Below are 27,919 nucleotides of genomic sequence, written 5' to 3'. Positions count from 1 at the left end.
CCTTTGCAATTCCTGCCTGAAATAAATGGAGTGGTCATCTTTCAGATGCCATTCAGATCTCTGTGATGGCTTTGATGTCCCTCGAATCATGGCTTTTCATTAGCTTTTTCTCACCTTTCCCATGGTTCTGCCTGGATTGTGAGTATGGAATAAACAAGGATAGGGAGACATAGTCAGGCTGACTTTATATGTAACTACGGACATACCCCAGGATAACTGTCAAAGCCATCTGGACTTGCCAGGTGAAGCTAGGCAGCAGGCCTCCAGAAAAGTCCCCCAAGATGGTACAAAGCCCTGCTTGCATTTTTGAGGTTGAGATCAGAGCCTGTAAACAATTTAGAAATGAGGAAATCATCCATTTTTAAAGGGGTGGGCTAAAAAAAATTACAAAGGGTTTTATACCACAGAGAAAAATAAAGTTTAAAAGTTTAGATCAGTTTGTCAACTGAATCAACTGTCTTGGTATTGTCACAGAGACCAACCATCATGATGCAGAGGGCAGGGAAGGCCCGACCTTACACTAAAGCCCTGGACGGAGGTTGGGGATGGATGATTGTATTTCATTTCTTCCTGGTAAGAATTTACTTTCCCCTTTTCTACTGCCCAAAAGAGAGCTCCTCTGGAGAAAGGCTCAGAGCAAAGCCAGGAACTGCCAACAGTTGCCAAAGTCAGTGGCCCACCCTGAACTCGGAAGAAAGTTGAAAATATCCTCCTTGAGTGAAAGACAAAGTGTTTCCCTCCAGCCCCCTCCTCGCTGCCGTCCCAAAACCTACAGAATGTTCCAGCCACCAGCAGCAGCTCCACCCTGGCTGCATGGCAATTAGGATGCATAGATAGGGCGCCTGGGTGGCTCAGTTGGTTGAGCGACTGCCTTCGGCTCGGGTCATGGTCCTGGGGTCCCTGGATCGAGTCCCGCATCGGGGTCCCTTATGGCGAGGAGCCTGCTTCTCCCTCTGACCCTCCCCCCTCTCATGTACTCTCATTCTTGCTCTCTCAAATAAATAAATAAATCTTTATAAAAAAAAAAAAAGGATGCATAGATAATCATACATTTAAGCACCCCAGAAGTAGCAGTGGGAGGTGCTAAAAAGTGCTGTTGGGTGGGTTCCCAGCTCAGCCCAGCATACGCATGGCAGCAACCTCCCTCTCTCCTAGGGAGAGGGGATGGGGACATTTTCTCTCCGTTCTGCCTACTGTCCACTTCCCAACCCAGCCTCGCAACCGTAACTTATGCTAGAATTAGGCCCAGTGTGCATTTCTGATATGCCTGGAAAGGGAGAGAAGTATGTGGATTCTGAAACTGGAGACTGATTTTTCTCCATCTGTAAGCAACTGGACTGGGCACTCCATTTCCTAATTAGCTTCTTTCCCTCATCCTCCTAGAGGCTCTTAAGGTTGTTGTGAGACAGTGGTGATGTGAAATGTCAGCATGGCCATTCTAGAATACTGGTGAGTCCCATCCCAGCTGTGCCCCAAACAAGTCTGCAACAGTAGCACCAGCTCCACATTCCGCATAAGTGTTCCCAGATCAGTGAACTTTGAGATGGACTCAGGAAGACACCCTATCCCTCTTGTCTTCCTCCCCTGCTCCGCCCTACAGTAAGCAGCTCACAAAGATGGGACTGCGGGTCTTGGTGACTACTAATAATCCTGCAGTCCACAATGTGATGCAAGAGCTCCATAACCGGGGACAACGGGAAAACATCATACCTCCTCCTCCCTAGTGACAGAGGATGGGAAAGTAGCGGCCCAGGTCCTCAGGCAGGATTTATGTAATACAAACCTCCTAACCGGAGGACTATCTGTTAAACATTAGCTTCCTGACCAAAGAATGTATGCTCACTTTTTTTTTCTCCCAGAAATGTTACTAATAAGGAAGCTAAGGATGTCCTAAGTCTGAGAGCCCTCCCAGACTTTGGGCCACCTCCCCAAATCATGGGCTTTGCAGAGCTAGCATCGCTGGTGAGGGTCTCCAGATCTCCCGCCTTTCTCCCCAGTAACGAGCCTTACTTTTCCAACATTCTCCTCTGGGGAGAGAAGTTATTTGGCCAATGTAATTACTGGTAAGAAAGACTGCCTAATAGCCAGATTATTTTTTTTTTTTAAGATTTTATTTATTTATTTGACAGAGAGAGACAGCGAGAGGGGGAACACAAGCAGGGGGAGTGGGAGAGGGAGAAGCAGGCTTCCTGCCGAGCAGGGAGCCCGATGCGGAGCTCGATCCCAGGACCCTGAGATCATGACCTGAGCTGAAGGCAGACGCTTAACTGACTGAGCCACCCAGGCGCCCCTAATAGCCAGATTATTAAACAATGTTCAGTGTTCCACTTTTCTGGGTGCGACACTGCTGATGAAAGCACAAAAGAATATACTGAGTCCTCAAGTGTTAACAATTAACTCCAGCTAAGTGATTGCAGTGGATATGGGGATATTTACAGGATTATGGTTTTCTGTCTGCACGAGTTACGAGTATATTTTTCTACAGTAGATGAGTTTCTAAAAAGATGAGTGAAAAAAATCCTGGAGCATGTGGCTAGTGCAACTGAGAAACTACATTATGGGGGGTGGGGGGGCTGAAACATTGTAATTTAGTGAAACAATGAAACAAAACAAGGTGCTGGAATGTGCAATATATTCATACAAACACCCTCAGGGACACATTCAAGTCAAGTGTGAACTCCATACCCCTTCCCCTAGTCCTGACCTCACACCCTGGGACCCCAGTGTCCCTCCATATACAACCATGCACGCTTAATTTGAAGAAGGAAGCCCCAGTGTATTTTGATGTAGCACCCAACTTAATTAAAATTACACTAAATGAGAATTAGCCCCCAACTTGATTAAAACGACATTGAAATTCATTTAATATTAAAATTCAAACAGCCACATGTACAGGCTACTGTATTGGACAGAATAGTTCTATAGTCTATCCTGTGGCCTATTATAAAATGTTCTTTTCAGATTATCAGCCTAATAATTATGTTTTAACCAGTTAATAAATAAGTGGTACAGGGCGCCTGGGTGGCTCAGTTGGTTAAGCGACTGCCTTCGGCTCAGGTCATGATCCTGGAGTCCAGGGATCGAGTCCCACATCGGGCTCCCTGCTTGGCAGGGAGTCTGCTTCTCCCTCTGACCCTCCTCCCTCTCATGCTCTCTGTCTCTCATTCTCTCTCTCTCTCTCAAATAAATAAATAAATAAAATCTTTAAAAATAAATAAATAAATAAAGTGGTACAGAAAGGCTCTTCAGTAGAGTTTAAAAAATCAAGTGCATGGGAGAGGAAAATGAGTGAGCAAGGAGAAGCCAGAACCCTGAAGAAACAGGGATGAAGTTTAAGTCACTCAAGGGCTCATCTTGGTTCTGTCATGTAGCTGTGGACCCCTGACAAGTGATTGAATCTCTCAAGGCCAGCTTCACCCTCCGAGAAGAGGGGTGGTAACAGCCCTAACCTCCAGGCAGGGTGACTACATCATTTGCAGGATCCAGTGCAAAATAAAAATGCATGGCCCCTTGTTCAACAATTATTAAGAATTTAAAAAAAGAAAGAAAAGAAAAAAGAAATATCCAGTAACAAAATGTTCTTTGGGAGTGCTCTACTTTAAAAGAAAAAAAAGAGGGCTCATTCTTGGGACGCCTGGCTGGCTCAGTTGGTGAAGCATGTGACTCTTGATTATGGGGTTGGGTGTTTGAGCCCCATGTTGTGTGTAGAGATTACTTAAAAATAAAATCTTGAAAAAGAGTAAAAGTTTATTTATTTATTTAAAGATTTTATTTATTCATTTGAGACACAGAGATACAGAGAGAGAGCGAGCATGAGCAGGGGGGAGGCAGAGGGAGAGGGAGAAGCAGGCTCCACGCTAAGTCAGGAGCCCGACGTGGGGCTTGATCCCAGGACCCTGGAATCATGACCTGAGCCAAAGGCAGACGCTTAACCATCTGAGCCACCCAGGCACCCCGTTTATTATTATTTTTTTAAATTTTATTTGACAGAAAGAGAGAGCATAAGCAGGGGAGAGGGAGAAGCAGGCTACGGGGCTTGATCCCAGGACCCTGGGATCATGACCTGAGCCAAAGGCAGACACTTAACTGACTGAGCCACCCAGGCATCTCAAAAGAGTAAGTTTTTTAAAAAGGACTCATTCTAACTTACCACACTTTGTAACTATATATTTGCATGAGTTTTGTTGTTTTTTTCTGTATTCCGTCTGTCTCACTGGACTGAGTGTCCCATGATGGCAGGTACCATGTCTCACCACCATTTGCTCACCATTGTAAGACCAGCTCCTCATAGTAAACAGCCTGGGACATCGTAGGCATTCAATAAATACCTGTTGGTGGATGGGTAGGATGGATGGAGGGATGAACTGACTGATGGACACACTTATGAATAAAGCAAGTGATTATGATGAGATTGGAGATGGGTAGGGGCCTTGTAGGGGCATGTTTAAAACACTGGTTTTTATCTTGAGGCTGAGGAGCTAATGTAAAAAAGCAAGCAGGGGAAAGGATGGGATCAGATGTGCATTTCAGGAAAATAGCTCTGCCTGCAGGGTGGATGATGATTGGCAGGGGATAGGCCTGGAAGCATGGAGATCCACTGGTTGGGTGTTGTGATAATCCAGGTGAGCAAAAAAGGCCCTAAATTAAAGCAATAGCAGTGAGGATGGAGAAAATACAGGTCTGTGCAATAGGGAGGAGATGGACCTATAAGATTTGGACAGGAACAGAGTATCAGGGCAAAAGGGAGTCAAGGAGTCCTGGGTTGTTGGCTTGGGCAACTTGGAGGATAATGCATCACTCACTGAGTTGGAGGACACAAGAAGAAGGGAAGAACATCTGAAGATGCTTGGATAGCTTAATCCTGGGCAGGGACCGTGGGACCTGTGATGTAAGCAGAAATGTGTTCAGCAGCCCACGCACAGGTGGAGCACGGGATCTCGTACTGAAATCTGTGCGTCATCGGCATACATTGGTTGGCTCGAACCAAAGGGCTGGATGGGGAAAATCGCCAGGGATGGGGAGAAGAGCAACTCAGCAGAAGCCTGGAGAAAACTGATGTTAGGGGTCGGGCGGCGAGTAGCCCACGGAGGAAACTAAGAAGCAGTGGGAGATGCAGGGATGCAGCATCACAGAAGCAAAGGCAGAAATGTCCAGGAGCTAAGGGCGATGAACAGATGCTGCCTCGAGGTGAAGTGCCAGAACTGACGATGGGGTTTGTTCAGCAACAAGGAAGCTTCTGGTAGCCTTGCTGAGCGTCCCTACAGTCAATGGTAGGATGTGAGGAGGCAGAGATAACCTGACAGACTGTTCTCTAGTTTGTGTAGTCCAGGAAGGAAGAGCTGGGGTGATGAGAGAGAGAGACCCAGAGTAGAAGGAAGTTGTTGTTAAACCACAATTACCCAATCATTTCTGACCAACCCTGATGCTCTCTATTCAAAAGGGGCCCCTTTGGCCGATCCAGCCCCCTTTCCCAAGACAATATTCTAATGAGTGATCTGGTGAGGGAGCTCTTACTGTGTATGAGTGTTTGTGTGTGTGTGTGTGTCTGGGGTGCTCTTAAAGATACTTCATACTTAGGGGCGCCTGGGTGGCTCAGTCATTAAGCATCTGCCTTTGGCTCAGGTCATGATCCCAGGGTCCTGGGATCGAGCCCTGCATTGGGCTCCCTGCTCAGCTGGAAGTCTGCTTCTCCCTCTCCCACTCCCCCTGCTTGTGTTCCCTCTCTCTCTGTGTCTCTCTCTGTCAAATAAACAAATAAAATCTTAAAAAAAAAAAAAAAAGCTGTCTTTAAAAAAAAAGATACTTTATACTTAAAGATATTTAAGAAAATAAGGGGGCTGGGTCAGCCACAGGAGAACTTCTAGGGGCTTTTATTTTTGGGTGAGCCCATTTACAATGTCTGAGGTGGACTATGGAACAGCACTGAAACCCACCTACCTTAGTTGAAAGCCAGGATGAAGTAATGAAGTAGCAGAATATAGATGTACCTAGTCTGCTTGGGTAACTAAGGGAAAATTGAGATTTTGAGAAAAAGAGTTTTGATATCGGAGTCAAAATAGAAACAAAGTTGGAAGGTTACAAGTTAAGGGAGGGAGGCAGAGCTGATGCAAAGGCTGTGTCCTTGGCTTTCTTGACACACAGTGGAAAGCACAGACCCACTTATCACAGACAAGTCCTATCCACTCACTGCTGCTATGCCCAGACATCAAGGACAGACCAGAGAGGAAAGGTCCCAAACTGGGGTGGGGGGGGGAGGGGACACAAGAAGCTAGCCAAATTCAGGTGGCTAAGAAAGGAGAGGACAGCACTGTCTAGACACCAGCATGGAACCATGTCCACAGAAAAAAGGGAAGGAAATTCTACAGAATGATGATGCCTCATTGTGGTGTCCCTTGCTCATGAGAGGCTGCAATCACCACTCTGCATTCCGAACTGAGAAAAACAAGTGGGGGCCGCCTGTGGTTTGCTATGCTCTCTAGCTTCATTTCCTGATAGAAGCAACTCTGAGGAATAGGAGGATTATAAATTGCCTGAACAAGGGCCTGATAAAATGTCTTTTTCACTTGTGAACGTAGAGCCCAGGTGTCCGTGGCATTGTTCACTCTGAATAAGGACAATTTTGTTGCTACTATAAAATCAAAATGGGAAAAGTACATTAAGGGACCCCCTTCTCGCCACGCCCAATGTTTGCAACCTCGGAGCACCACTGGTTCTTAGTCCCTTACTCCAGACAAGAACTAATACTAGTTTGAAACAAGAGTCAAATGAAGGGGGCTGAGGAGGAAGCTGTTGGTTATGTAGCACGCGGGGGCTGAGGGAAAGAGAGGCTCTGACTTGGGTGAGCAAGTGGATGGTCCCAATGAAAGGAGAAATGAAAAGACTAGGTGTGGGATAAGGGAAAGAGTAATTTTGGATGGGTTGACCTGAGTTAGATATGGTGGTTATACAAACGAGTCTGAAGCTCTTGAGAAAGCAGAATGGTTACGTGAGGTAACAAAATCACGGTTAACAGTTTGAGTATTAAGTGCTATCCTTTACCGGAATTTTCTCAATCTTCAGTTCTATAAGTGTAACATTTCCCTTATCTTCACTTTACAAAAAAGAAAGCTTAACTTCTGTGAAGTGTTTGCCCAAGGTCACACCTCTCATAGGATGTGGAGCCAGGATTCAGGCCAAGACAGGCTGACTGCAGAACAGTACTTGTAACCATGACATTATGAATACGTGGGTGGTAACTTAAACCTCAAGTGAATGATTGTCTACAGACCAGGTACAGAGTGACATGAGTGAACAACAGGGGGGTAATACAGAGAAAGTGGAATGGGTGAAAGGAAGCCCCAGGTCTGTGGCTGGTCAGCGAAGCGTGGCCAGGTTGAAAGCGGAGAAAGTGGCCTTGGAAAGCTAAGGCCACCGAAAAAAAAAGGGGAAGCTTGAAAGCGCCTGGAGACAGCGAGTGCACGCAGCTCCCGTGCTAAGTGCCTACAGACCCTGGCCCGGTGGCCTCCCTTCAGGTTCCCCCTGCTGACCCCTGCTCTTCACTGCCCCCAGGGTAATGGGAATTCTAAGAAACAAATGTTAATATGCCACAGAAAGAAACGTGACCTCAAAAGGGATACTCCTCCTAGTGGAAGGGAGAGTGGTGGTGCTGGCAAGGAGGGTTAGTTGGGACAAAAGAAAAGGATGGGGCACATAACCAACCATAAGCTGACCCTCTAACCTGTTTACCCTTGCTGTTCTGGCATAAATTAATAGTGTTCCTTTCCGCCCTCAAGTATTTCCATTTGGACGATATATGGCCTCCCTATTTATATATCAAGTGAGGAAGGGCACTCAGTTTAAGAGCAAAGTTAAAGCAAAGCTAATCTAAGAACCGATGGGAACAATTCATCTTTTGGACCAACGTGCTTCTCTCACAAGAGTTAAATGCAATTAGCTGTCTTTAAGGGATGCGATTCGAACAGAACAGTACAGTGACTAGTCTGGAGTCAGTCTATCTGGGTTCAAATCTCACCTCTGGCACCCCCATCTTGAGCGACTTTCAATCTCTCTAAACCTCACTTTCCAAAAAAAAACATTGATTCCATAGCCTTGGAATGAGGATTAAAGGAGATTTTTGTGTCAAGTACCTAGACACTCCAAGAGGATGGCCACCCCACAAAATACAAAATGTATAACGTGGAACCAACAAACTGGTAAATACCGGTGACCTGGGGCCAGGGGGGCAGGGTTTTAAGAACGAGCAGCTATAAACGTCTCTGTAATGGCTCACTCACCACCTGACTTGGACTCTTTGGTCTGCTTTGATTTAGGTAAACATGTTTGTGATGGGGATGGTCAAGACGTTTGCAATTTTCTTTGTGGTTTTCCAAGAAGAATTTGAAAGCACCTCAGAGCAAACTGGTTGGATTGGATCCATCATGTCATCACTTCGTTTTTCTGCAGGTATAAAGCTGGCAATAAGCTTGCTGTCCAAGGAAAAGCACCACAAAGGGCAATCCCAAGAAGATTCATCTGTCAGTCATTTAAGACTGAAGCGTTGCTAAAACTCAGATTCATTAATAGGTAAAGCTGAGAAAAGTTACAGACTTGAAGTGTTTAGCCTCTACTTGATTTGACAAAATCAGAAGAAATAGGGTTCAAAAAGAGCTTAAGAATCCAACTATTTAAGTCCATGATTCAATTTCTCACACCTTGTTTCTTTCACAGTGCCTGAACACGGGTTCAGTGAGCCAGTCTCTCTGGGAAATCAGACCACAGGGTTCTTAAGCCCAACATCTAAGCATATTCAAAACAACACAGAGAACCAATTCCTCTTCCTTTGCTTCTATTTGGGGCTAAAACATGATAGGGTAGATTAATGATCAAACTTTGTTCTAGTCAAAGGTAACTAGGTGCAATCTCATTTTGTGGGGTTTTTTTTGTTTTTTTTTAAGGTTTTACTTATTTAAGTAATCTGTACACCAACGTGGGGCTCGAACTCATGACCCTGAGATCGAGTCACGGGTTCTTCTGACTGAGCCAGCCAGGCGCCCCTCGTTTTGTGGTTTTATCAAACCTGCTTATTTACAATCCTCTTTAAAACAAACAACTCTTTTTCCAAAAAGCACAATAGTGTGGGCCTGGGAATATTATGAAACCCAATACAGACACCTTTCTAAAGGCTATACAATACTCCAAAGTCAAGTCCTCTTGTTTTCCTTCAGTTGCTCATTTAAATTGCACATCAGAAGATAAGAAATGCCAGAGTGTATTTACCTGTACTTGCCTTTCTTCCTTTTTCTGAGGTCCCCTGGTTGCCATTACTTGTGACATAATTGGAGAGAAGACTGCCTCCATTCTTGGGGTTTTCCTTGTTACTGGTGGATATCTGATCAGCAGCTGGGCTACTAACATTCCCTTTCTTTGTGTGACTATGGGACTTTTACCTGGTGAGTTCACGATAAAAATAAGACTGTAAAAGATGGAACTAGGAACCTTCCCTTTTACTGTCTTGTCCATGGGCCCAAAAGGCCTACTTAAATTATCTCAGTTCCAGGAGAATATCTCATCTGGTACCAAGCCACTTCATGTGATTCCAAGCTACTGTTTTTCTTTTTAGGTTTGGGTTCTGCTTTCTTGTACCAAGCAGCTGCTGTGGTAACTATCAAATACTTCGAGAAACGATTAGCTCTTTCTACAGCTATTGCCCGTTCTGGGATGGGACTGACGTTTCTAATAGCACCTTTCACAAAAGTCCTGATAGATCTATATGACTGGACAGGTAAGTCATTCTGTGTCTGAACCATCAACTCCACAAGGTATGTTCTGCTCTTTCCCTCTAATGAGTGGAAGTGAAGACTTTTTGAGCCAAGGAAGAAATAAGCAGGATTTCTAAAGTAGCGTAAACCTGTGCCTCCCCTTCCTTAGAGAACACAGCAGAAGGCATGTTGAACTACTTGCAGGCTTCGCCACGGGCCACCCCAGCAACTCAGACTTCACACGGTTCAGGTCTGAGGGGATGGAGGCCACTCTGTGAAGCTGGCAAAACACCTTGCAGGGAAAGTGATACTCCTGGGGACACACGGATTCCCTCCTCCTCTTCTACCGCTAAAGCACTCACTTTTCAAATATTCTCTTAAGAAAAAATTCCACATTAAAAAATACCTCATCCATCTGACTCACTAAAATAGACGGAGAAAAAGAAGGGCGTAAACAGAGCATTATGTTCCTAAATCTTTTATATACCATCAGCTATAAATTTTTCAGAAATGAAAACCATTCACTCCACGATTTTCTTTGTGCCTGACCTAAAACATTCGGATTAAAATAATCTTAAATTACTGGAAAAATATATGTATATGTACATGTACATATATAGGAATATATACAAACCTACCTACAGAGCCTTACAGTTGATGCTTTCCTTTCCCAAGTGAAAAACTACCAGTGGTTTCATGGTAAACAGAACCAGCTGGCAAATCCGTAAGACAGGACAGCAGAATCTACAGCCAATTCCATCTCTGAAAGCACCACACACAACCCACAGCTTTGGTCAGACCACGCTGAAACCAAGCAACTACTCAGCTTCCAAGGCAAGACTGGCATCTGTCTTCTTTCAAGGAAATTAAAAATGGCATGAGATGAAAGGCTGGCCCCTCTCCTAAGGCAGTTTCCGAATGACTCTCATCATCTAACTCTAGAATTCTGTATTTTCTATCCTTAAATCTATATCCCCACTTCAGGATATCTTAAATCCCTATTTAAAACACACCGTAATTTTCTAACACTTCAAATATCCACCCCCCCCACGCTCCCCCAAAAAACTATTCTTTCTTCCTCTCGCACAAATAACACTCTCTCCTTCCACATCATCTCCTGGTGCAGCTTTCTGGTTTTCTATTTTCAAAGGACACCCTGTTTTCACAAGGATACAGTGGTGTGTAGGGCTAAAAATGAAGTCAACAGATTTAGATACTTCAGTTAAATTTAGGGGACAAAGTAGTGTTTTCAGGAATCACTGCACTGTGACTGAATATATTTGTGGTGGGGCCCCTTCTGAGCCTAAGAACAGAGAGTATTGTGAAATGAGAGGGGTCATTTTTAACCTAACTTCTCACTTTCTCTCCCCCATTTAGGTGCTCTTATACTACTTGCAGGGATCACACTGAATTTGGTGCCTTCCAGCATGCTCCTAAGACCCATCCATATCAAAAGCAAGAACAATTCTGATACTAAAAATAAAGGCAGCAGCTTAGCTGCAAGTAATCCAGGGGCAGTGGGTGCGACAGAAACGTCATCCTGCAATGAGACACAAGAAGCCACCATCAGGGACAGTGCTCTGCAAAAGGCCGGACAACCTCGTACAAGTTTAACAGTCTCACAAAACAGAGAGTTCAACAACGAGCCTAATGGGGACAGTTATGAGAAAGAGGCTATTTCATGGAGCTGTAAACAAAAACTCTGTGACCTCTCCCTTTTAAAAAATCCTTTCTTCTACATATTTACCTGGTCTTTTCTCCTCAGTCAGTTGGCATATTTCATCCCTACTTTTCACCTGGTGGCCAGAGCCAGAACACTGGGGATTGACATCATGGATGCCTCCTTCCTCGTTTCTGTAGCTGGTAAGAAAGCGCACTTTGACTTCAAGCTCAAAAGGAAAAATGAATTTTACAAAAATTTATTCGATTTTATAAAAAACTAAAGAAAAACAATTTTTTAAAAAAAGGAGTTATGGGAGGGCCAGGAAAAAGGAAGTCTTTTGAGGCTGGTAGGAGCACCAGGCATGTCCCTCCACAGATCTCTGTCACTGCACCTTGCACACAGGAGCTCTATACCAGACAGTGGCCCCTAAGCAAGTCTTGTTCATTTTCATGTCCATGTCTGTCTGACACAGTACACATTAAGTATTTATTGCATAAATACTTGATTTTAAAAAGTAGGCAACAGCCACCTCCAGGAAGCAGGAAAAGCATAGGCAGACAGCACAGGGCTAGATTGGTTCTAGAGCTTAGACTTCCTGGGTTCACATTTTGTTCTGTATTTCCTAGCTGTAGGACCTTGGGCAAGTTACTCATGTTCTCTGTGCCTCAATTTCCTCATCTGTAATACAGGGATAATGGTACCTATCCTCAAAAGGTTATCAGGATTAAATGAGCAATGCATGTAGAGTTTAGAATAGTGCCTGGCCCATCATAAGCATTCAGTAATGTTCTATTAGTATGGGTAGCTAAGAATTTTTCCCCTTGCACTCATAGTAAGACAGATAAATATGCCCGTTAAGGTCATTCACTAATGGACTGGGCATCATTTTTTTTTTTAATTAGAATACTAAGTTAAAAATGAAAACTATCATTTTAGTTGAGTATTTATAAAAATGTAAGGAAGCAAAATGCTTAATTCAAAAGAGGTGGATTCTCTCAATGGACAAAATAGGTAGCCTAAAAAAGTGAACTGACATGGAACGGGACTATTCTAAATATGTGGAAATTCTATGTAGCTTGATGTTAACTTTTCTCTCCCTAATTTCTTGAAAAGACTGCTTACACAGTCCTTACAAAACTGACTATACGCCATTCCAACTGCAAAGACACACTTCAGTCAACTAAAGCTTGTGTACACAAGAAATACATAGCTAAACTGTTTTTTTTTTTATTAAAATGTCCAGTAGTCATCAATTTAGATCAGATTAGGCTATGCAATGGGACCAAAGAACATAACAAAAAGTTTCCATATGTATCCTAGGAAGTAACTGTAAAAAGAGAAATAGTAGTATGCATTTTCTGTCCCCCACCCTTTTTTGTGAAGCAATTTAGGAAGAATTTACAGTACAAAGCAACTGTAGCTCCTACTACTCTTGGTGAAAATGTTCTATTATTTAACTGCTACATTAGTTTATAATCGATAAAAAATAAGAATATCCTGTTATCATGAAAGAAAAATATGATTCTCAAATTTATTCAAGTTTACACCATAGCTCCAATGTTCAAAATGATCACACATTTCCAGATTTCCTACTTATTTCCAAAAAAAGCAAAACAAAACAGATTTCCTATTTCCAAGCATAATAACCTTGAGGGGAGCACTTAATTACCAAAACCTCAGGTACAACCATAAGAAAGAGTTCCAACATCTATTTTTATTTTCAACATAAGACTTTATTATTTATAATGTCCAGTCTTCCACCATCTGACTCCCCAGCACACTGCCCAGAGGGTCTACCAGTCTTTTAGAACTCTCTCCCCCTCACCTGTAGGACCTCTCTGAGGAAGGCTTCCTGAGCGCTGGGGCCTCTGTAACCAGGGATTCCCAGTTAGGTGGAACAAGCTTTCCAAACCCGATGAGGGAAAAAAAAACAAAAAAAACACCTGAGGGGTCTTCTACCCAACTCTGGAGGAGTCTTTTTCGGCATTGTATTAGATGTATTTGGAGTAGGTAAATAAATGATTGAATCTGATGACAGACAGATGAGACCATTTTTTGCTCCTATGTCCTCACCTCAGGAAGAAGCTGTATTACTCAGGAGAAGAGGTCTTATGCAGTTACACTTTCCAAAGGGGCTAGGGAAACGGAATTCGGATTTCATAAGGTCTTCTCAATCTTGCTCCAGGTATCACTGAGGCAGTCAGTCAGATCATCTCTGGATGGGTTGCTGATCAAAACTGGATCAAGAAGTATCATTACCACAAGTCTTACCTCATCCTCTGCGGCATCACTAACCTCCTTGCTCCTCTGGCGACCACATTTCCATTACTTATGACCTATACCATCTTCTTTGCCATTTTCGCTGGTGGTTACCTGGCAATGATACTTCCTGTACTGGTGAGTAGACATACTCATTAACACTGTAGACCATTTAGAAAAAAGCACGTATTAATAATAACCTCCCCAAAGAGACTACATATTTTGTGTTAATTTTATAATTTAAAAAAAATCATATGCAAGGCCTCCGAAACCCTGTAGCTGTATCCTGTCCAGTTTTCATCTTACCCTTGGGGGAGGAATGGTGAGAGAACATATATGAGACAAAAAAGAAATGAAAGCAAAAAGGGGATCAGCAGGATTTCACTTTCTCAGTCCCCCAAAAGGTTAGGTTTGTGTTTGTTTCCTTCAGCTCCAAAAATTTCTTTGGCTCCTTCTAAGACACCATCTTGAGGAGTTCCTTGAGAGAAAAAGTGACTTCCTGACCAGTGTGGCTTCTCTCTTGTTGAGAGTAGTTCTATGTACTTTAATAGGGACATTGTTTATTTCCTCTCTACTTTTATCCCAAACTGACTTAAAGTCCTGGGCCCAAAGGAATGGAAATACTTACACAAATATTTCATGGACTCTTCTGGCCTGATATCAATATTCACGTAAGGGCTGTAGGATATTATATGAAGCTTATGTAAAAACCAAACTTTCTAAAGCTGAAATCAACCTGGAAAAACTGACTTCTTACAACCAATAGCTGGTATTTAGCCATAGGTGGATTTGAGAATACCACTGTCAGCTCAGAATGTAAATACCATTTCCTAATAGAGAAGAGCTGTGAGGATCAGGGAAGAAAGGTACCCCTGAGTTGTCTCAAAGATTTAAAATAAGAAGCCTCATAGTTCCTTACTAATAAAATGAGAACACTGCCTGCCTGGCACAATAACTCTTCCTTGTTTGCCTCAGCTCTTGTAGAATATCAAGGCGAAAGGCCAACCAAATCGCCTCAGAAGTCAATCGTTCATAGGATTTATCTCTTTGCAGGCACAGGTCTCTACAGAGTTTCACCTTCAATATGGCTAACACTGGATTCTAATCCCTACAGGTTGATCTGTCTGGGAATTCTAGAGTACACAGGTTCTTGGGACTTGCCGGTTTCTTTGCTGGGATGGCTGTCCTTTCTGGACCACCTATAGCAGGTAACAGCTTAGCCGTATTTTGAGCAAACTTCAATAGCTAAAAGAAAATGCTGATCCATTATGAATGGTAACATGCAATGACAGTATCAGGTTAAAAGCCTGATGAGATCTCTGCTGTTCCTACACTCACTTTCACATCCCATCACCAACCCTGGAGAATCTGAGAATTCACTCAACAGATAATAAGAGGTTAATTAAGCAGCTTCTTACAGTATCTTGGGAGTCTCAGAGCAGGGATTGTGTGTATATCTACTTGCCTAGGGAGACAATCCAGCGTTTTAGAAGATTCTCAAAGATCGATGATGCCTTAAACAAACCAACCAACCACTAGCAACTTTTATCTGAGCAGGAGTCATTACAGAGCTTGAAGGCTGCCTGACCCTTCTGCTCTTCAGATGTGCTACTACACAGCTTGTCCAGGGCTTCCCAGCAACTCTGATTTTCCAAGAGGGATGATGGAGGCCCTTCATACTCTATCTGGTCCGAGGGTGGGAGGATACTTGGCCTACAGGCCAGAATCTCTGTGGAGAGGATGTGTGGGGCCCGCCACTGGTGAATATTAAATACAAGCGCAGGAAAAATTGGGGGAGTTCTGATATTTAAGCTAGCTTTAAGACTAAAGCATTGTTTTGTATGCAGGTTTAACTTAAATGGACATTCCATGCTTGCTGAACATTTAATCCAAGACTCTCAAAAGACTACTCACACAGAAATGTTTCGAGGGAACAGACTTAAACTTTAGTATTTTACATACTACAGGTTCTCAATGTTTAAATGTCTAAATTACTACAGCATTTCCAATCACCCACAAAAAGGTATTCAGCCTAAAACTTCCTTTTACTTCCTTCAGTCCTGAAGTGAAACAGAAAAAAATACAATCTTGCCTCACTATCTTTGTTTAAAAACTAAATGCTATTTAGGTTTGCACCTAAATGTAAGACCTAGAAAAGGCAAACAGCAAAAGGGTAAGTATAAAATTAAAAACAAAAATTATTATTGAATGGAAAAAAACACACCATTATCTGATGTTCAATTTAGGTGTATCTCTTCTAAAGGAAAAGTTTATACAAATATACAACCAACTCCTACTTGTGTTTATGAGCCCACCTCTGCCCATGTGGTCTAGGTCAGCCTACACCTCACACCTGGAAAGCAGGCTCGAATTTTAAAGTCAGGCCCAGGACTGTGACGTAGGGGCTGGTAACAGGAGACTAACACCAGATGTGCTTAGCAGAGCAGCTCTACGGCTGGTGCCCAGGTCAGCGAGCTAGAAAAAACAGAACTCAAATATAGCTTGCCGATGCATTTTCTCAATCTTGATCCTTCTTCCATGGCCATTCCCGTGATGCCTTAAAACTTTCCAAGCCTATTAGGCCCAAAATATAGGGAGCTAACAAATACCAGGGCACAGAGTATCTTATTCAAAAGATAAAAACATGTAACATGTTTAGAGATTTCAAGTTTTGTATGTTTTTATATGTATCTTAAAATGTTTATTATTTTAAAAATTATTTATTTCAGAAAGAGAGAGAGAAAGAATGCACGAGTGGGGGCAGGAGGGGCAGAGGGAGAGGGAGAAGCAGGCTCCCTGCTGAGTGTGGAGCACTAAGCAGGGCTCGAACCCAGGACCCCGGGATCATGACCAGAGCCGAAGGCAGACGCTTAAACAGACTGAGCCATCCAGGCGCCCCTACATCTTAAAATGTTTAAAGAGTTCAAAACATGAGAAGACAAGGCAAGTTTTGTGAGGACTATTACTCTAAAGGGAAGAACTAGAGATGTGTGTGTGGGTATTGAATCAATTTGTTGGGTCATGATCTTTTAAATTTTTTTAATGAAAAAGAACAGATGAGGGGTGCCTGGGTAGCTCAGTCGGCTGAGTGTCCAACTCTTGGTTTCAGCTCAGGTCGTGATCTCAGGGTCCTGGGATCGAGCCCCGTGTCAGGCTCCGTGCTCAGCATGGAGTCTGCTTAAGTTTCTTTTTCCCTCTGTCCCTCCCCACTGCGCTCGATCTCTCTCTCAAAAATAAATAAATAAATCTTATTAGGAAAAGAAAAATAGACTACAACAGAACAGATTAAAAAACACTGTGCATCTTTATTTTAAATGTTTAGTTCATACACACACACACACACCTATGTCATATAAAATATATGTGATGTAAAACATATTTCTTATGGTTAATGAGTCAAAAAAATTTACAAGCCTTTTATTACGTCCACAATACCCTAGCACTGTATGTGAGGATAAGGAGAGCTCATGAAAGAATTTTTACCCACCAATTCTGAAAATATTATCTAGGCAATCATAAATTTTATAAATTCTACAAAATAGTCAAAGGAAGTGATAAGGCTGTTGCTGATAGCTTATATATAGATTTTTAGTCTAGGAGTTGCTCACAGTATCTTAAACAAGATTAAAATAATACAAAATTCAGTTAAATTTCCTTCTCTATACCATGATCTCTCATTGACTGCAACGCTGTGCTAAACATCTTGTTAAAGGGAGAAACTTCAGTAAAGTCCTTACTCATGTAAGCCATTCCTCTGTGAAACAACAAAGAGAATTTTACAAAGGCCATTAGATTTGTTCCTAACTTTTGACTCCAGCAGCAAGGACCAAAGAAACATCAAAGATGTTGATTTACAGATTCACTCAGCTCTCGACAGGTATGGGCAGTCACTTTATCATCTTCAGCTTTAACTAAATCAAAAGGCTTACTGGTTATAAAGTATTACAGTCTCAACCAAATTTAGATTTTCCGCATATAGGAGATGCTCATTTTGTACTTACCTAGATCTGTTATCAAATTGCAGAAGTTGAAATTCCTACAAAACATTACAGGCATTTTTAAAATTAGGAATCTAGCAAACAGTAAAATTTTTCACAATAACCCTCAGTTAACACTAGTTAAAAACTGTAACATCAATTACATTAACAGTATTTTTCTCCTTCCTGTATGGAAATGAAAAAGAAAAACAAGTTAGTCCTATACAGCATGTTTTTTTTAAAGATTTCATTTATTTATCTGACAGAGAGAGAAACAGCAAGAGGGAACACAAGCAGGGGAGGTGGAGAAGCAGGCTTCCCGCCGAGCAGGGAGCCCGATGTGGGGCTCAATCCCAGGACCCTGGGACCATGATATGAGCTGAAAGCAGACACTTAACGACTGAGCCACGCAGGCGCCCCCTATACAGCATATTTTAATAATTCGAGGGAAGAAAAAAAAAAGCATAAGATACCCAAAGGAATCATATGACTGAGTTTTTAAAAAATATTTTCTTTTAAAAAATATAAATAAAGGGGCACCTGGGTGTCTCAGTCGTTAGGTGTCTGCCTTTGGCTCGGGTCACGGTCCCAGGGTCCTGGGATTGAGCCCCACATCGGGCTTCCTGCTCAGCAGGGAGCCTGCTTCTCCCTCTCCCACTCCCCTGCTGCTTGTGTTCCCTCTCTCGCTGTGTCTCTCTCTGTCAAAAAGATAAATAAAATCTTAAAAAAAAAAAAGTCAATACAGCATATGGGCAAGAAAATTTATTTATAGACCTTCATTAACTCTGAATATGATAAGAAACATAGTAGCAACAAAATGTATCAGATCTCAAATGAAAATGACAGGGACTGAAATGGAAAAAAGTGAAAAATTACTCCCCATACACACAGAGCCTCTTCCACCCCACAGCCCCTGCTATTCCTTTCTAACACTCCATGACAAATTCAGTGTTAGTTAATAATAGGATCTGCTTTAGATTAGGACAGTTTTTTAGGATTGTTCTAGGTTTCCTGACCTAGGGTGGTCAACAGACCTAAGTGTAGGCCAAATGTCACTGCTCATCCAAACCCAAGTGCTGTTTTTTTGCTGGTGGATGGCATCCAGAGCTACAAACTGGCCCAGATGGAAGCCTTGGAAGGCTGTAGAAAAATAAAAAGTACGGGGGCGCCTGGGTGGCTCAGTCGTGAGGCGTCTGCCTTCAGCTCAGGTCATGATCCCAGGGTCCTGGGATCGAGCCCCGCATCGGGCTCCCTGCTCGGCGGAAGCCTGCTTCTCCCTCTCCCACTCCCCCTGCTTGTGTTCCCTCTCTCGCTGTGTCTCTCTCTGTCAAATAAATAAATAAAATCTTAAAAAGAAAAAAAAAAAAAAAGTACTGATATTTTAAAACCTTATTATATTTCTATTTAATCTCTGTTAACAAAAATGAACCTGCAAAAAGCAATATAAATACAAAATTCATGCCTTAAGCAAACAAAGCATATAATCATACTCACCAACATATAAGTAGGAAAGTGAAATTTCTAATCTTGTATCCAAGGCATTTGATATGTGAGCCCAAAAATGCTAAAGGCTCAGTTTCACTTAAAAATAAAACCACCAAGGGGCCCCTGGGTGGCTCAGTCGTTAAGCGTCTGCCTTCGGCTCAGGTCATGATCCCAGGGTCCTGGGATCGAGCCCCACGTCGGGCTCCCTGCTCTGCGGGAAGCCTGCTTCTCCCTCTCCCGCTCCCCCTGCTTGTGTTCCCTCTCTCGCTGTGTCTCTCTCTGTCAAATAAATAAATAAAATCTTAAAAAAAAAATAAATAAATAAATAAAACCACCAAGGTTTTATCAGCTGCCTATAAAATAAAACTGAATATGCAGTTCCCCTCTCTTCCACATACCCTACCCACTGCCAACTGATGAATGCCTATATTATGCGAATATATATATTTTATACATATTTAAACCAATCACAAATATAATCTGAAACTCCGTTAAACCACCATCAATAATTATTTGATCATAACTTGGAATTCATTCAATAATTATCAAGCACTTATTAGCATAGCACTCTCCTAGCTGTTACGGGGAACACAGAAAAGACAAAAGTTATTCTCTTATATTCTCTTATAGTTCTTCCATAGCACCTTGGGTCATGGCACAGCACTGTCATACACTGCCAGAAATTAATACCAAGGACAATAGTCTAGAACCTCTAAATTTAGATTAGAATGTACATTCTTTCTCTACTTCATTAATTGAAAATTTGGTTAAGTCTCTATAACTTGGCTATTGTGAAAACTGGTTAACTCTGTTTTACCTTTATTTTTTTTAATTTAATTCAAATTCAATAATTAACATATAGTGTATTATTAGTTTCAGAGGTAGAGTTCAGTGATTCATCAGTTGTCTATAACACCCAATGCTCATTACATCACATGCCCTCCTTAATGCCCATCACCCCTTTACCCCACCCCCCAATACCCCTCCCCCTCCAGCAACCCTCAGTTTGCTCCCTACGGTTAAGAGTCTCTTATGGGTTGTCTCCTTCTCTGATTTCATCTTATTTTATTTCCCCCCCCTTTCCCTATGCTCCTCTGTTTTATTTCTTAAATCCCACATATGAGTGAAATCATATAATTGTCTTTCTCTGATTGACTAATTTCGCTAAGCATAATACCCTCTAGTTCCATCTACGTTGTCACAAATGGTAAGATTTCATTTTTTTGATGGCTAAGTAATATTCCATTATACACACACACACACACACACATACATACATACATATTCTGCTTTACCTTTAAATGAAGACATCCTGAGCTGTGGTACAGTAAAAATGACTTTAAAAAAAACTGAAGCTTCACTCAATCAAGTAGGTTATTTCACAAAAGTGATTTTTTTCAACAAACTCAAGGAAAGCCATTTCTAACACTGAACAACCATAAGCTAGTTCTGCTCCAGAGTAAGTTAAATAGTTCCTAAAGGAGAAGTATATCTCTCTCTTGCTATTATTTGTCAGCTTCACACCTCATCAGAAATACCATGGAGGAAAACTGGTAATTTTACACTAACTCTTCACCTGTGTTTTATAAGAGCAGACAATGGCTAAAATGGAAATTCATCCATCTAAGCTTGTCTCTGTCCCATTAATCCAGATAAGGTCATCTCCTCATGAAATGGTCACTCCCTCTCTCTATTCTATCCTCATTTCAGATACAACATGAAACAAATACCCCACCTGCTCCTCACTCCATCTTTTATCAACCATGCCCTCTGCAATTTTATCATCTTGGCCAATCAGTTGAAAACTTCTCTATAACCTGAAATTTTATTTGGAAAACAAAACAACTCAACCTTTTGATTTGCTATAAATCCACTTTGTAGGCTGGGGTAGGTGGAGAGAAGTAAGAAGGCAGAGCAGAGTTCTCTGTCCTCTAAATCCTGAGGAATGTATTATACCCTAAAGAATCAAAAGAAAATAATGCAGATCATTAATTACTCTGTGATTATTTTCCCCATAAATAATAAAGCCCCAAAGAATTATAATTTTATTCAGTATTCCTAAGATTGATGAATCCCTATAAAAACATCAAAAATAAAATCCAAATAGCTCTCCAGGGCACCTGGGTGGCTCAGTTGGTTAAGCGACTGCCTTCGGCTCAGGTCATGATCCCAGGGTCCTGGGATCGAGCCCCGCATCGGGCTCCCTGCTCGGCAGGGAGTCTGCTTCTCCCTCTGACCCTCCCCCCTCTCATGTGCTTGCTCTCTCTCAAATAAATAAATAAAATCTTTAAAAAAAAAAAAAAAATCCAAACAGCTCTCAACTGTGGTTAAAAAGAGGGTAGGGGTGGAATAGTCTTTTCTTCACAAAGCCAAAAAAAATCAAGCTTCAAAATCCTAACACAGAGCACAGTCCTTTTTTTTTTTTTAAAGATTTTATTTATTTTTTGACAGAGAGAGAGACAGTGAGAGAGGGAACACAAGCAGGGGGAGTGGGAGAGGGAGAAGCAGGCTTCCCGCGGAGCAGGGAGCCCGATGCGGGGCTTGATCCCAGGACCCTGGGATGACCTGAGCCAAAGGCAGACGCTTAATGACTGAGTCACCCAGGCGCCCCCAGAGCACAATCCTTTTAATGAAACTCATAGCATAAAGCAAATACTTAAAGCACTCGTGGTAAATCTTACTTACATAGCGACTTTAGAGAGCACCTGTCTTAAAAGGCAGTGAGGCTTGGGGCGCCTGGGTGGCTCAGTCGGTTGAGCAGCTTACTCCTGGTTTTGGCTCGGGTAGTGGTCTCGGGGTGGTGGGATCAAGCCCCACATGGGGTTCTGCGCTCAGAATCTGCTTGTCCCTCTCCCTGCTCCTCCCCCTGCTCTCTAATAAATTTTTTTAAAAACCTAAAAAAAAAAAAAAAGGCAGTGAAGTTTAAATTTCCTCAACCATGTTTCCCAAGATTTTTCCCACCATAGCACATATAAAAAATGTTTATATAGCACACCAGAAGTAAGATGAAAAGGCTGCTAATAGCCAGCCGGTGGCTCCAGTGACTCCAGGGATGACCAAAGATCATTGTCTCTGTACACCTTGGAAGTCTGCCTAACAGCTGGAAGTTCTGGTTCAACACCCGCTAGTCACGTACAGAATTTTCAACCACTAATTTGAACTAGCATCAAGGAACTTGGGAATTAATGGCCTTATGGGTATATTTCAAGTTTTAACAGGATGACCAATAATATACTTACAGTAGTAATCCTAATAAAAAGGATTCATGGGACACCTGGGTGGCTCAGTCAGTTAAGCATCCAACTCTTGATTTCGGCTCAGGTGATTATCTTGGTGTCATGGGATCAAACCCTGCATCAGGCTTCATACTCAGCATGGAGTCCGCTTGAGTTTCTCTCCCTCTGGCCCTCCCCCTGCTCAAGTGCCCTCTCTCTTAAAATAAATAAATTAATTAAAAAAGAAAAAGGATTCATAACTCAGCTCAACAATCTAGTTCTGAGATATCAGGGGTACTATTTATTTATTAAGGATTTTTATTTATTTATTTGACACAGAGAGAGAGAGCAAACACAAGCAGGGGGAGCAGCAGGTAGATGGAGAGGGAGAAGCAGGCTCCCCGCTGAGCAGGGAGCCCGATGTGGGGGTCGATATCAGGACCCTGGGATCATGACCTGAGCTGATGGCAGATGCTTAACCAACTGAGCCACCCAGGTGCCCCAGAGGTACTTTTTAGACAGGATGTTACACTCATTTTTAAATATATATGGCTTTGCCCAAAAAATGATGCAGAAGAGTTTAGAAGTGTTGACATCTAAAAAAATTTAGAACCCTATATTAAATATCGAGTTTGATAGACTATAAAAAAACTCATTTGCAAAACTGTTTATGGAAGCTGAGCCCTACCTTAGTTTTTTTAAATTATCAAAGGAAGTATTATTAGACATTCCTGCTTAAAATAAGGGTTACAGCCATAGACACAGGAAAATAATTTGGACTACAATTTTATTGTAAGACTTGACTGGGTCACGCCATGATGAATTACGCTTAAGGGAAGCCAATGAATCTGCACGATGAACATGCATCTCAGATGAATCTGGGGTAGGTAGTCTGTAAACACTGAGGAAACGCTTACAGGGCACTTGAGCTTAGGCAGTCTGTACCAGCTGCCAGTGTACTACTCCTCAGACTGTTGACTACATACAGTAACACTCAGCATGGAGTAGACACTTAGACGGATGCACATGCTTCTGGATTATGGCTGGTATATTGTCTTTCTCCCTCATTCACAACGCTTTTGCTATGACCACAAAGGAACCCTGTCTTTTGAATGTCAACTTAGCTGTTTACATTTAAAGTTGTTAGAATATGATAGGTTCTCAACTACCAACCATCATTTCTTTTAAAAATATACACGCAGGAGCCTTAAACTGTTTAGGGTTGAAAGTGCATTTGTAAACAGATCTTCCATACTGTTACCAAAAAAAGCACAGAGATCTAATAAAATCAGACCAAATATACAGTCTTCTTTTACGGTGGTGGGAAAAGGCTGATTATTCTAACCAAATATAGTAGATGTTTCAATACTAATGAAACTCTGAATTTAACTTAGTAACCACGTAAATTTAAGCTTATGACAGCTAATACTTCCACAAAACAGTCAATATGAAATAGCCCTACATCCTACATTTCACTCGTATTTGCGAATTTTATAAATAAAAAACTAAATACTCAACTACACATGATTAACCTACTGAATCGCAACTGGATCTTAGAAATAGAATTTTTTTAATTTACTAATATCTCAGTTATCAAGTATGAATAAGAGGAACAAATTTTTTATTTTTTATTTAAAAAAAATTTTTTAAATTTTTATTTACTTGAGAGAGAAGCAAGAGCAGGGAGCCCGATGCGGGGCTTGATTCCAGGACCTAGAGATCATGACCTGAGCCGAAGGCAGATGCCCAAGCGACTGAGCCACCTACGTGCCCCAAGAGAAACAGATTTAAAACTAATTATTTCATTAAATGTTGTATGGAAATACATGGAGAGTTCTAAAATATGCCAGATAATTCCCTGCCCTGGCAAGAAAATATATTAAATATATTTTAATCTTTCAGAAACAACATTTTGACTTTAAAATGTGTATGTGATGGGGCTCCTGGGTGGCTCAGATGGTTAAATGTCTGCCTCTGGCTCAGGTCATGATCTCAGGGTCCTGGGACTGAGCCCCACATCGGGCTCCCTGCTTGGCAGAGAGCCTGCTTCTCCCTCTCTCTCTACTGTTCCCCCTGCTTGTGCTCTCTCGCTCTGTCAAATAAATAAATAAAATCTTTAAAAAAAATAAAATGTAGAGGGGAGGAGGGTGGGAGGATGGGTTAGCCTGGTGGTGAGTATTGAGGAGGGCACGTTCTGCATGGAGCACTGGGTGTTATGCACAAACAATGAATCATGGAACTCTACATTAAAAACTAATGATGTAATGTATGGGGATTAACATAACAATAAAAAATTAAAATGTGTATGTGAAATCAAAAGGCTTATTACCAGTTTTCTAGGATTTATAAAGATCACCACCACCACCACCACCCATTTCCACTATTTTTACCTACACCCTCCTGACCTTTTAGCAGCACAATCTACTTCCTTATCTAAGAATTACTAGTCTTTTCCAGAGCATTACTTCTAATATCTCTATCTTACAATTCCATACATCTCCTGTACTGGTGGGACTAAAGCAAGAATGACAAGGGATAGGAAAGGGTGCTGGTGCTTTCTATACTTCCTCCTTTCTAGAAATTTGAGACTGTCACCTACCTATCTCTTTGATATCTAAAGGGCAATCACAATCAACATAATACAAAGACTTGTCCTGGTCAGTTTCTCTCCACTTTTTTGCCTAACTCCAAGAAACATTTGAGGTCATTGATCCAACAAGGAGTTAACATAGTAAAAAGCAAGTTAAAGTCAGCTGAATGTAAGAGGCTATAAAACATTCCATTCATTCATTACATCAAGAACAGGAAACATAAAGCTAATGAAGCAAACAAAAAAATTGAATGTCTATATCAGAACCAAATTAAAAAAACAAAGGACAGGAGATAAAGACATACACAATCAGACCAAAAAGAGAAGAGGGTATACACTACCCATTCAGTGAGAAATCATGTTCCAAAATATAAATGAAAAGATACAACATAAGCTCCATGAGGGCAGATATTTCCATCTGTTTCATTCACAGATATACCCCCAGTACCTAGAACTGTGTTGGCACATAGCACCAAAACTTCTTTCAATAAATGATCAGAAGAACAGCTTTAACTTTTTAAGGTATTTTAGGATTAAAAACCAATTTGCATCTACAAACATAATTTGCATATACTACTTTAGAAAAGAGGTTCTTAGAGTGTGGTCAGTGGTTACCTGGAAGTCCTAAGACCTTTTTATGAAGCCTCAGAGGTTAAAACTATCACAATAATAATACTAGGACGTTATTTGCCATTTCACAGGGCTGGCTTGTACAACAATGTTTAAGCCACTTCCTTGCACAAGTATTCTTTGCCACCATACACTCACAGGTTTTTAAGAAAAGTGTTTCATTTAAAAAGTTCTGGTATGTGCCATTAGCCAAATGATTTTGTGGACCCACTTATTCTTGCTTTAAAAGAACATCTTGATTTCAGGGGGACTTACAGTCATCATTTAACCCACCTAAGTAGTTACTTCCCTTTTTTTTTTTTTAAGATTTCATGTATTCATTTGTCAGAGAAAGAGGGAGAGGAAGAGAACATAAGGAGGGAGAGTGGCAGGCAGAGGGAGAAGCAGGCTCCCTGCTGAACAAGGAGCCCCATGTGGGACTTGATCCCAGGATGCTGGGATCATGACCTGAGCCGAAGGCAGACACTTAACCGACTGAGCCACCCAGGCATCCCAAGTAGTCACTTCCTTTTCACATGCTCTCACAGCCTCCTGAACCTTCCCTTCATAGCCCTTATGACATATGTAAGTCATGTAGTTAATACCCAACTCCCCATGAAACTGTACAGTCTGTGAGGGCAGGGAGCACATCTGTTTTGGCTCATTACCATTCTCTCCTCCAACAACTAGCACACTGTTGGGAACGTAGTAAGTACTGAAATGTTTGTTCAGTGAGGGGAAAAAAGATAATCAATACTCTCACTTTTTTCTTTGGAAAATAGGAGTAATTCACAATTATTTTCTTCGTAAGAACAGTGGCTTTCTAATAAGACTCATCATAAAAGCAGGGGCACCTGGGTGGCTCAGTCGGGTAAGCTTCTGCTTTCAGCTCAGGTCATGATCCCAGGGTCCTGGGATCGAGTCCACATCGGATTCTCTGCTCAGCAGGGAGTCTCTGCTTCTCCCTCTCCCTCTGTGCTCCTGCTCTCAAATAAACAAAATCTTAAAAAAAATATATATATCGTAAAATCAGATTGTATACGTCCCTGATTTTCCCCAATTTCCACAGTAAGACTGCAGATGAGTTCTGAGTCCATGACGACTTTTTCCCCCACAGGGTCAAGTCCTTAACTCAGGTGGAACAGATTTAACTTCATCAATAGAAAATAAGGCAAGCAGCTAGACTAACTTCCTAATGGGTCACAATACATACTAGTAAGTACAGGAGGCTCCTCCCCTCGATGCAGTCAATGGCTGAGAATTACTACCTGAAAGGTCTGCTTCACTAACAGAGACCACTCCTTCCTTCCAGGCTGGTTATATGATCACACCCGGACATACACTGGCTCCTTCTACTTCTCTGGCATATGCTTTCTCCTCTCTTCAGTTTCCCTGTTCTTTGTACCGCTGGCTGAGAGATGGAAAAACAGAGCCTGACCAGAAAGGAAAAGGACTGCAATCAAGCAAGAGCTTAACAAAACACAATCTAAACTAAGAAGTCACTGGAAACAAAAGCTTGGAAGAAACTCGTTTCCTCATTTGTAAAATGAGAAGGCAAACCAGATAATTTTTAAGGTTCCTGTTTGCTTTTGCATTCTGAGGAATGTCTAATTAATAGTGAGAGAAGAGTAACAGCAACTTAAACTAAGCCGTTTGTTAGTATTTAATCAAACAGACTAAAATCTTCATCAGTCAAAACAACTACCTTAGGTATTAAGTAAAAATCCGAATAATAAATTATTACTTAATAATAAATTGACCAAACTCTCAACTGTGCCTTGGTAATTCAGCCACTAAAATATGTGGAGATGAAAAACCATTCTCATTAGCTTAAAGAAGTATTAAATGTAGCCACTGGCTGAGTAGGACTCTGAAATCTGAATGAGTATTAAAGCCTTGTTGAGTGATTAGAATGGTATACATCAGAAAGTTATCTTTCCTTATTAGAAGTAATTAGAAGTAATCTCTGTTTTCATTATTTTGTTTCCTAAATTTTCTATGATAAATGTGTATTGCTATGTAATAAAAAATAAGAATTGCCCAAAAGGGTAGGGGGGGCACCTGGGTGGTGCAGTTGGTTAAGTGCCCGACCCTTGGTTTCAGCTCAGGTCATGAGCTCAGAGTCGTGAGACTGAGCCCTGTGTAGGGGTCCATGCTCAGTGCAGAGTCTGCTTGAATTTCTCTGTCCCTCTCCCACTCCCGCTCGTGTGCGTGCTCTAAAATAAATAAATAAATCTTTTTAAAAAATTTAAAAAAGGGACATCTGGGTGGCTCAGTCGGTTGTCTCTCTCTGACAAATAAATAAGCTCTTAAAAAAAAAATTGCTAAAAAAAAAACACCTTTATTTCAAGATCATTTGAATAGTATTCCTGCCCATCCAAACA

At 41.7% G+C, this 27,919-nt stretch overlaps 1 protein-coding gene across 3 annotated transcripts; it reads left to right on the top strand.

The window, feature by feature from the left end:
* The first annotated feature begins 486 nt into the window (after window positions 1-486).
* Window positions 487-27,295, top strand: SLC16A4 (solute carrier family 16 member 4). 3 transcript variants are annotated; one of them, XM_021690090.1, is made up of 8 exons: window positions 487-573; window positions 8,310-8,442; window positions 9,285-9,428; window positions 9,599-9,760; window positions 11,115-11,600; window positions 13,586-13,797; window positions 14,774-14,867; window positions 26,848-27,295. In XM_021690090.1, exons 1-8 carry the CDS (start codon window positions 487-489, stop codon window positions 26,970-26,972), a joined length of 1,443 nt encoding a protein of 480 aa, XP_021545765.1. In that variant the 3' UTR covers window positions 26,973-27,295. The 3 variants fall into 3 exon arrangements, with proteins under 3 accessions (XP_021545765.1, XP_021545767.1, XP_021545768.1); XM_021690092.1 differs by lacking the exon at window positions 9,285-9,428; XM_021690093.1 differs by lacking the exon at window positions 11,115-11,600.
* Window positions 27,296-27,919: the final 624 nt, after the last annotated feature.

Source organism: Neomonachus schauinslandi, chromosome 4 (genome assembly GCF_002201575.2).
Source record: "Neomonachus schauinslandi chromosome 4, ASM220157v2, whole genome shotgun sequence".
Lineage (NCBI taxonomy): Eukaryota > Metazoa > Chordata > Mammalia > Carnivora > Phocidae > Neomonachus > Neomonachus schauinslandi.
Note: the sequence above shows the minus strand (reverse complement) of the source record. Positions and strands in the feature narration are given on the sequence as shown.

What these genes read in the sequence shown, in the direction of transcription:
- SLC16A4 (XM_021690090.1), top strand. Translation starts at nt 487, where the DNA reads ATGATGCAGAGGGCAGGGAAGGCCCGACCTTACACTAAAGCCCTGGAC. An exon ending in AGATCTATATGACTGGACAG is followed by an intron (nt 9,761 to 11,114) that starts GTAAGTCATTCT and finishes TCCCCCATTTAG; the next exon opens with GTGCTCTTATACTACTTGCA. An exon ending in TTCTGGACCACCTATAGCAG is followed by an intron (nt 14,868 to 26,847) that starts GTAACAGCTTAG and finishes CCTTCCTTCCAG; the next exon opens with GCTGGTTATATGATCACACC.